This window comes from Callionymus lyra, chromosome 6, assembly GCF_982586985.1.
Source record: "Callionymus lyra chromosome 6, fCalLyr1.hap1.1, whole genome shotgun sequence".
Taxonomy (NCBI): domain Eukaryota; kingdom Metazoa; phylum Chordata; class Actinopteri; order Syngnathiformes; family Callionymidae; genus Callionymus; species Callionymus lyra.
This window is the reverse complement of record NC_141823.1, coordinates 11,992,243-12,002,236: the sequence shown is the minus strand read 5'-3', so window position 1 is coordinate 12,002,236 and position 9,994 is coordinate 11,992,243. Positions and strand designations below refer to the sequence as shown.

At 37.4% G+C, this 9,994-nt stretch overlaps 1 protein-coding gene across 2 annotated transcripts in view; it reads right to left on the bottom strand.

Moving 5' to 3' along the window:
* Positions 1-2,314: 2,314 nt before the first annotated feature.
* The window catches only part of itsn2b (intersectin 2b), a 29,346-nt gene continuing 21,666 nt past the window's right edge, over positions 2,315-9,994 (bottom strand). For both annotated transcript variants that reach the window (XM_087793623.1, XM_087793624.1), the window contains 13 exons: positions 8,872-8,993; positions 7,728-7,834; positions 7,461-7,644; positions 7,273-7,371; positions 7,082-7,165; positions 6,108-6,191; positions 5,983-6,045; positions 5,755-5,904; positions 4,238-4,356; positions 4,084-4,166; positions 3,675-3,764; positions 3,408-3,581; positions 2,315-3,331 (listed from right to left, as the gene is read on the bottom strand). In XM_087793623.1, coding sequence (XP_087649749.1) covers positions 3,183-3,331; positions 3,408-3,581; positions 3,675-3,764; positions 4,084-4,166; positions 4,238-4,356; positions 5,755-5,904; positions 5,983-6,045; positions 6,108-6,191; positions 7,082-7,165; positions 7,273-7,371; positions 7,461-7,644; positions 7,728-7,834; positions 8,872-8,993 — 1,508 coding nt within the window. In that variant the 3' untranslated portion in view covers positions 2,315-3,182. The remainder of the gene's footprint in view (positions 3,332-3,407; positions 3,582-3,674; positions 3,765-4,083; positions 4,167-4,237; positions 4,357-5,754; positions 5,905-5,982; positions 6,046-6,107; positions 6,192-7,081; positions 7,166-7,272; positions 7,372-7,460; positions 7,645-7,727; positions 7,835-8,871; positions 8,994-9,994) is intronic.

Below are 9,994 nucleotides of genomic sequence, written 5' to 3'. Positions count from 1 at the left end.
CTTCTGCACAATCAGTTTTCCGGTTCTCAATTTTACCCCGGATAGGAAGTTGAAATAAGCAGTGTCAGCATTTTTCTTCCCAGCCTCAATTATCAACAGACTAAAAATAAGTGCACAAGGAATTTTTAAAAACATGGACTAGGTAGGGGGAAAGAGCACAAGTGGTTTATTTGTTCATTGAGAGAAAATACTTTACAGTTACTCGGACCGTTAATGTACCCACAGAACACTCGTGCTTATTATTTTTAGGCTGTTTTTGTGACCGTGCGTTACATAAGACAGTAGTTCATGTGTCACTAATAAAATCACATCCATGAGTGAGTCCAGTGGGCCACTCAGAGTCGTCCTTCGTGCACATGTCACTACTTCGCTGTACTTTTGTCTCTATGATTTCATTCTATTTCCTCTGGGAATTAAATCTGGAGAAGCTTTAAGAGTAAATCCACTATACTATAGTATATGCTGAAAACAGGTTAAAATGATTTATAATCCTTGTGTTACTTTCCTCATTGGAGGGAATTTCAAGGCATCAATAATTTTTCTAGTAAGCAACACAATTGCACAAGAGATGGAAAATAATGATAGTTATAATCATAACACAAAAAATAATACCACAACTAACACTAATGATGTCAACAATTAAGTAATAATGAGTAATAATAATCAGAAATCAGATAATTTCTATTGCCATTATTTGTGAAAACACTGATTTTTCTGGGGTCATGGATAAGCTTTGGAACGATCTTCCTCTCTCTTTGCGCTTGATGGATCTACTGACTCCTTTAAGAAACATCTTAAGACGTTTCTATTTGTTCAGGCTTTTCCTTGATTTTCTCGAACTCCTGTTGTGTTCTCAGTTTTATCTTGACCTTTAAAGTATATACTTTATTAAATATTGTTTTGATTGCGCTTTGTGACCCTGGTCTGGAAAAGCACTATACAAATAAAAATGACTTACTTACTTACATTACACAATAGAATTGATGAAATAAAATAAGTGACTTGTATATTAAAGTCGTTTTATAAAGAGGGAAAACTAAAATATAATGTCAATAAATAATGAATGAATATTCAATAATTAAACAACTAAACTGGTTATGATTCAAACAGCAGACGGATTGAAGGACTTTTTTTGAAACAGGATGTTCTGAATCTCCTGATAATAATAACATTATTCATTTGCCTTGGCGCTCAGGAATATCAATACTATTAAAAATACAAAATAATGTGTCGACAGAAGATACAGTGGTGACCTGAAGAACTGGACGAGCCAGTTGTATGTTGAAGGTGATGCTCAGACGACGGCACTTTTTACCAACACGTTCTAAAATAGTATTAGTAATAACACTCTTGCCTTGCATCGTTCTGTGTATTGAAGGTGCCGCTGCAGGAGTCTGGGTCCAGCTGGGTCCTGGACAGTTGTGGGTTCAGATGTGTGAGCAGCTGTTCAACCGTCAGCCCAATTACATCACGACGGTCGGTCCAGAACCAAAGGAGGGTGAAGAAGTGGATTTGTTTATCACACAGAGACTCTTCTGGCAGAAGAAACAAACCATATTTGAAAATAAATGTTTCACTTTTAATTCAAACTCAGGTGTGATAAAATAACAACAAACTTCATACTCTTTGAGTTCTGACAAAAATTAACCTTCAAATTATTATTATACACACACTTAATGTTCACAAATACTCAATGTTGACATGAACTGAAAACTATCTCTAGCCAGAGAAAACAAAATAGACAATAAATTATCACTGTTTAAAAAATATTATCTGTGTTTTTTTCACTTCTAGCATTAGCTAGACATGAAGCTAAACACAGGCTAACCGCTAAAGTACTAGCTAACAGTCTAAACTACTAACGTAAACACTTGTTCTTTCCATTAGAAATGTGGGTCAAATTCGAAAGAAAATGTATCTATGTAACTGTCAATAAAGACTTTATATTTAAATACAATGTTTTTGATAACGTTAAAAATGTATAACATGCTAACAGCTATCCTACTAGCCAGTTGCTAATGCTAGCAGTCCGCAGCAACATACAAACATGTTGCTTTGAAATTTGTTGCACAAAACAATTAATCTACATTCGTTTTTGGTAAATAAAAACCCAAATTCGGACAGACTTTGCTAGAATTAATTGACTTATCTTCATCCACTTGTCAGGTACAGGCAGGTCAAAATACATGTGACTTCATCTTCACACATATTTATTGTGTATCTTAGAAAAAAAAAATCTAAGTCGATATTTAACTACAGTATTATTCCAGTGCATGTTAAAATCACCCTTATAAAATGGAAAAATAACAAAATGTCATTTTAAACTTCTTTAATTTGTTAATAAACCCAGAGTAAAAACAGCAGGTACAGACCGATGGTGCCCAGAATAGTTGAAGGCAAAAGGCAGCACAGCAGTTCAGTGCACACTGAAAGAACATTCTCTCCCATTCTCTTGCACAATTACAACAAATCAAAATCCTTGTATGTAAAAAGCAGCTGTTGAGGAGAAAACAAAAGTAACAACAGTATATTGGACAAAAAGAAAAAAGCCCCAAATGTACTACAGTGTAACCTTCGCAACAAAAAAACACACCAACGTTATGGCTGATCTTTGGACAGTCAAAACACAAAATTTACAAATAAATATGACACATTAGCTTCAAACAGAGGAGAAAGAGCGAAGGAAATAATACACAGAAACCTCACGTTTAAATTACTTTCCATAACAAGCGACAACAACTTGAGTCACAGAGTGGGCGACAGATCTGTTCCCATAACAACATCAAGCAGGTGCTGTTGTATTTTTGAGATGGACTTTCACACACAGACACAGAAGATCAACCTTCAGATGAACCGTCCTTATCACCGCCCAAAAAGATCCCCCGCAAAAAAAGAAAAAGAAATTTCATTTAAAATCAAAGAACGCTGCACATCAAGGCAAACATATTTTACTTAAGTTGCATTTGATTTACAGATTTATTTTTGGACATTTTAACAGTGACAGACTTACATCCTGAGTTCTTTAAACTTCTAAACATCCGCCTCTTTCCACTTCCAGGATTCCCTTGTTCGAGGACAAAATATTCCTCTGATGTCAGTTATTGAAGTCGTGGTTATCATTTAAAAAAGTAAGGCAAGATGTGAGAAACAAGTCATAGCAAAAAGATCAGCTCGTCACGTGACTATTTCCCATTGAAGAGCTGCAGGTCGAGGCGGACCCAGATTTCCCCGGTGGGAACCTCGTGCAACAGGAGCCGTCTGGTTATCGAGCCCTTGTTCTCCAGCTCTTTCTTTATCGTGGCCACGGGAACCTCGGTACGACCCAGGAAGTCTGATGAAAGAGTGGATGAAACGAGTGAGTGGAGCAGAGAGAACGTGAAAGACTGCGAGGGGAGAAGACGACCGACCGTCGGGCGAGAACTGGTTGTTCTCCTGGATGGTGATGCACAGGACGTCCTGGTACAGATCTTTGATGTGGAACTGACAGTTGAAATTCCACTTTGGGTTGAGAGTGTCGTGTATGGTTCTGGAGGTGAAGAGCTGCGACCCCATGGTGACCTCGCAGAAGGGGTTACTTTTACCTGAAGATACAGGAATAAAGAGAAGAAGAAAAAAAAAAGATCGGGTCAACAAAGAGAACTCGGTTATACAGAGAAAAAGTATTTAAATCTCACCGTTTGACTTTCCTGCCTTCAGTTCAGTGGCTTCCAAGATGGTGACAAGAAGTCGACCGATGCCACTGGCCTTCATTCCTGTTTTTTGTCCTTCAAAATATATTAATTGAAATTAAAAATTGCTTTAAAATCAAATTTACTATTGTGGCAAATGGTTATTGTATCATTAAAATAAAAAGGTATATAAAAACAATACAAATAGGCTTTTATTTCTATAATCATATTGCATCATTACACTTAAATGTATTTTTATAATAACACATATAATTTAGTATTTTTAATTTTTTTTTTCCATTCGTTCCTTGATGGTCCTAAAACTACTAGAAATAGAAACACTTATAAGAAAAAGTTCACTCAGCTAAAATTGAACTTCAAATAACAAGAAAACTGTTGAATAAATGAAACAGACCTTGATATGCTTTTTCTCTTTTACTTTTCTCCGTCTCAATAAACTCCTCCGACGCAGCCTTGATCTTCTGGACCCAGGAGGTCCTGGAAACAAACAAACACAGAAGATTAAAACCACTTCTTCGACGGGTCTTCAGTGATGTTACGACAGCTACCGTTCGTTGATGTTCTCCGTCCGGAGAATGTAGACTCGGTCGATGTGTGAAATGTGGAAAACGGGCTCGTCGCTGGAAGGATCCGGCAGCTTGACCAGGACTTCATTCAGCAGGACAGGCTGCGAGGAGAGAAGAACGAACTTGAGCAGGAACTCATGCAAACTCCATGTTTTCAGACACCATTGGTCCTGAACTTTAGATTATTATTTTATTTAAACATGAATCCTAAAAACTTCTTCAACAAACTCACTAAGAACCTTGAATACAAACAAATGAAAATAACTTAACATTACAATAGATTATTTCGTTCAGAATAACAAGAATATTTATCCTGCATTAATAATGGCAGCAGTGTAGCTGTTCTATTGGCAGCAGAGCCGACTGTAAAACCTCTGAATCTTTAATTTGGTCTCAGAGGATTGAAGGCGAACGTGTGCGTGTGTGTGCGTGTGTGCGTGTGTGTGTGTGTGTGTGCGTGTGCCTCAGCACTCAGAGTGACAGGTTCACACTGTCACATCAAGACGACAACATTGATTGACAATTTTGCATCAACTTGTATTTTGACTTCTGAGTTAATCCAACAACAACAACAACAACAAGTGATTCATCTATCCTCTCTCCCATAGTGTCCCTGTACAGAGTTCCAGGTGTTAAATATAGTTTTTAAAAACACAGTCAAAAGTCAATACTAAAAAGTGTGAATATGTTACAGAGTCAGACAGAGGACGTCATGGAAAGGCACCATCTTCTTAACGTTAAAGATCGTTTAAGTCTCCATTTTCTCACTTTTAGAATTTAATTTAGTTTTTGGTCCATGAAACGATTTAAAATGTTGATTAGTCTGGTCTGACTAATGAAAACCCATTTCCAATTCATTGCCGAGTTGAAATGCTTTTGCAAAGTGCCGATTAGACAATATGAAATAAAATGTTAAGTAGAAATATTTCCAACTGTAAATATTTCAAATATAATTATAATGAAATAACAATAATAAAATTTAATGTTCTGATACTGTATTTAATAGAGTTAATTGCAGAGTGGGCTGGGCGGCAAAGCATCCTTTGCAGGAAAGCAGCAGCTTTTCTGGTTGATTCCAGGTCACCGTTACCAAGAGTGTATTGTAAAGGAACGACACCTCACAAGCAATCACAACTCAACTAATCCACAAAAAGTTTTTTCACATTTAAAATGTCCCACTAAACAGAAGTGGGTACAACTGCTTAAGAAGAACTCTCCACATCTGACTAAAGATCCCAAGAACAGCAGATCAACACCCGGACAGATGTGATTGACAGTAGAGGGAAGAGTCCTGGTTTTGTTACAGCAATTTGGGAAGTTTATCGAGTTTAATCCATTTCTGGTGAATGCTATTACTCAAACTACAGAGGTTCATATACATCTCGAGATACGAGCCCACATCCTCCACACTGTGTATTATTAATGCTTCACTGGTACAAAAACACACCTGATAAAGCAAACAATTGCTTTCACCAGCTGGAGTTAAAAGAGTCTCTTACCGGTTTGTACATCTTGAGCTGAGCGTTACTTCTGCTGCTGTACAGTTTATCCACGCCAGACGACGAGAACTGTTTCCCAGAGTGAGTCAAGAGCAGGAGATCGTTGAAGAGGAAGGCCCACAGTTCTTTGTTGCTCTTCACCTTGAACATCTGGACAGTAAACACAGTGATCAGGTCGGTGCTCGATGGAGTCTGGCGGGGGCTTTATTAACCAAGAAGACTAGTTACCTTTCCGCTGTGTAGCAACTTCCTCGGACCCAAAGAGTTGGTGAGAGAGTTGAAAAATAGATTCTGTGTCAGAAAAAAAAAAGACAAATAAACTCCAAAAATTCAAAATGTGAAAGTGGATTTACCTCAGTAACGCCGTCACACTGGACATGTTTCTGGATCCACTCCAGCCGGTCCGAGTTCTCCTGATCCCGCACCCCTTCATTGACCTGCAGAACACACAAGCAACACTCGGAAAACAAACTCATAACCAGAATAAAAAGGTGAGCTGTGAGGGGGGGGTCGAGAGTAAAGTACAAATGTTACGTTACTGTACAGTATTAGAGTATCTGTAAATTACTCTTGTCAATTCTTTTGTGGATTCATTTCCTTGTACTTCATTTATTTAGAGCCAGACTGAAATCTTTTATGTTCTCAGGTATAAAGATACTATGGGTGTAAGATAATATTGATACACTTAAACAACACAATGATTTTCACAATACTGTGTATATATTCAACAATACTGTCTGGATTTTTTTTTATTTACAATTAACACGCAAATATTTTCAGCATTTGTTCATTTTTGTGTTGCAAATAAACTTCCAGCCGCTAGATGGCTGCAGTCATTATATTCTCTGCAGCTAAATAAACAATGAAATCCTGTGAGAGCCCAGCGATGACTGAGGACGAGAGGATACAGTCAACTTTCAAGGCTGATGTTTGGACATATTTTGGTTTCAAAACAAATGATAGCAGTTACGACTTTGTCAAGAGTCATTTAGTCTGTAAATTCTGCAACACCAGAGTCAAGTACTCGAAGATACTACAAATATATCCTTGTACTACAGTATATCAATATATCGTGTAGTTGCCCCTGTATATGGATTGTGTTGCAGATATCTACCCTATGAAGGTATAACAAATGTTTTAATTTAAGTTTAAAAGTACTTAATTCAAAGTTAAGTCAGTTTATTATTACTATTAAGTAAAAATCTTAAGTAGTAAGACATTAAAATAGTCAAGAAATGCTGTATCTTGTTCCGTTTGTAGGTCGAGGCAACACAAAGTTAAAATATAAAAATATATGAAAGTGTTGAAACAAGATGTTTGGTTGTACCTGCTTACAAAGTTCCTCTGCTCGCTCCAAAGCCTCTTTAAGAGGACCCTGGTCAGTGTGGCCTTCAGCTGTGCACTCCAGGATCTGCACACAGACACGTATAACAATGAGAGAAGAAATAACATTCTTGATCTCAGTGCAAGGTCACAGGAAGTTCAAACGCAGACACGGTCATGAGCAGCGAGGCCTACGTTTTTGATGTGCAGTGGGTAGCGTGTGATCCTCTGCATGGGCTTCAGCAGGAAGCTGGACAGCGGCATTCCTTTACACCTGTAGTCGGAGGCGATTTTCTAATGTGGACAAAAGAAACAATTTGTCGAGATGTCGGCAGGGATTCAGGAAACAAAGATACTCATTACACTTGTTGTGAGTCTCTTACCTTGAGGAAGAGTTTGAAGTCTGGCTCGTTGTCAGTGCGAGTCTGCAGCAGAGAAGCTCCGTTGATCTGACAGGAGCAGAAGCGTATGTAGGGCTGCATGTGGGACAGTTCAGCCGCCAGGATGTCTCCGATCATCTGCACCGGCATGTTCTCCCCGCCGTTCTTCTTACGACCCTGTAACGCTCTACAGACCAACAGCAGGAATGACAGAGTCACGACATGAAATTGACCAGAAGACAAATAAAACACATTCATTTTAATCCATACCTGAGAAATCTATTATTGCATTCCTTCAGCTCGCTCCAGTTGACGAAGATCATATCCATCTCCGTGTTATTTAGTCGTCCGGACACGGACATGGGCTTGTAGAAAACCTGAAAGACCAGGTAAGATTTACAACTGATCCCACTTTACAGTGAATGGATGTTAAATATGAAAATCATGTGCATATCAATACATTAATATATATATAATTATGGTTAAATTAACTAATAATGATGAGGAACACATCTAGAAGAAGAAAAGTGTGGTTGGTTTTATACCAATTAACTTAACTTGACTATATATTATGTACTAAAATGAATATCTGCTCAGTATATGCATACATAGTTTTACTATATCACATAATATGGTGTAACATGGTGTTATACATTTAATTTTTTTTTCAAGGATATGCATGTAGTATAATCTTATTTTATAATTACAAGTCGATATAGATATTTATTCTACGTAGAAATGTCATGTATTGCTATGAGTGCTTAGGTAATAAGGATTATAAGGATATCTGTGTAGAAATATTTGGTAATTTACTACTAACTGAGGAATTATTAAAAAGTGGTAGGAAATTAAAAAAAGAAGATTTTTTACTACTACTTTTGTTTTTTGTCAAATGTTCTTTTTTGCTTTCTTTCTTCTCTATTTACAAATAAATACATATTTTACAGATGCTCGAAAAAATAAATGTGTTAATTCTCAACAGTATTATTAAGTGTTATATTTCTTGTATATCATGAGACCTTCTGTTACCATGAATGTGATTCTTTTGGTCCAATTTCAAGACCTAATTAATGTCTCTCAAAACTATATTTGATTGTACATTTCATCTTCATTGATGTATATCATAACTCATAATAAATAAATGATAATATGTAAATTAAAAACTATCAGATGTTGTAAAAGGTAATCGTAGATCTGGTTGGAGTTACAAGTGACAATAAAATGGTTAAATAAATGTGAGGTCATCATGCTTCGTTGGAGTCATTATGGGTTTAATGTGGAACGTCCTCAGGAGAATTAATCTAATTTCAAATTTGCTGCTGTTGTGACAGAATGTTGTAGCATCTGTTAAACGAACACTTGCATGTTTTGACTTCATAAATGTATTTGGAGTCATGTTAAAGCTCCTTCTCACCTCCAGAACCACCTGCAAGTCTTCCACGTAACGCTCCTCAGTCTGGATCAGCTCGTGGATGTAACCCTGCCTCTTCTTCTCCTGCGGGCTCAGCGTGTCCAGGCTGTTCAGGTCTGCACACCCTTCACACGTCAGAGAGACTCACAATTAGCCGACATCATTTTAAATTACTTTAACAAAGATGACTTGTTACGACGACATCTGCTGGACGTTCAAGGCACTGCCAGTTCTCATTCATTTATCGTGACGACACAAGATTCCTTTGAACACTCTGGTTTCCTCCCACAGTTTATACACATGTCCTCAGGTACATTGTGTAAATCCAAGTGTAACAATTCGAGGCTCAGTGTTATAGATTAACACGAGTCCAATGGTCCAAATGTGGTCCCATTTTCAAGGCTTTATATTTTTGTTAAGAGGAAGAAAGAAGAAGAATTTCTAGCCCGACACAGGAACTCACCTGTTAAAGACCGTTGACCAAAACACCTCGAACTGACTGACTGCTGAGCAAACTCCTCTCCTCCCTCCTCCTCCTCCTTTTTAAACTCCACATCGGACTCACTCCAAAGTTGCAGAAAGTTAAATCGGTTTTCTAAAGTCATCGTCTTAGACTTTAAGATTGCAGACTGAATGTTCTCAGGTCAGTTTGGAGCATTGAAATAATCACAAGGACGTCTTCGTCACCAAATAAGCTTCTCTTATCTTCATGTGGCTGATACAGCTCCATGTCTGGGGACTAATTCTGTTTTGGCCAAAACAGGAAGGAGGATTCTTTTACTTTTTCTCTCTCATCTGTCCTTCTTACAGGAACTTTAGGAGAAGCATATGTAGCTTTGTAATGGAGAACTGATGACTTGTGAGCACATGGATCTATAACTTCATTTGAAGGTGTTGAATGAAATCAATCCACTATTGTTTAACACACCCTCGGAGCATTTTTAAAAATAAATTCTCTCTCTGAAGGTCAAACATTAATTTACCACATGAGGTGCAGTCGGAGTATCTTAGCCTTACATGAGCAGTTAAACCATTTAAATTGTCACGATAGAGATCAGTTCATGATTACCTAACAACATTATCACTATATGAAGAAAAATATAAACAAAAGTACAATCAATTAAAC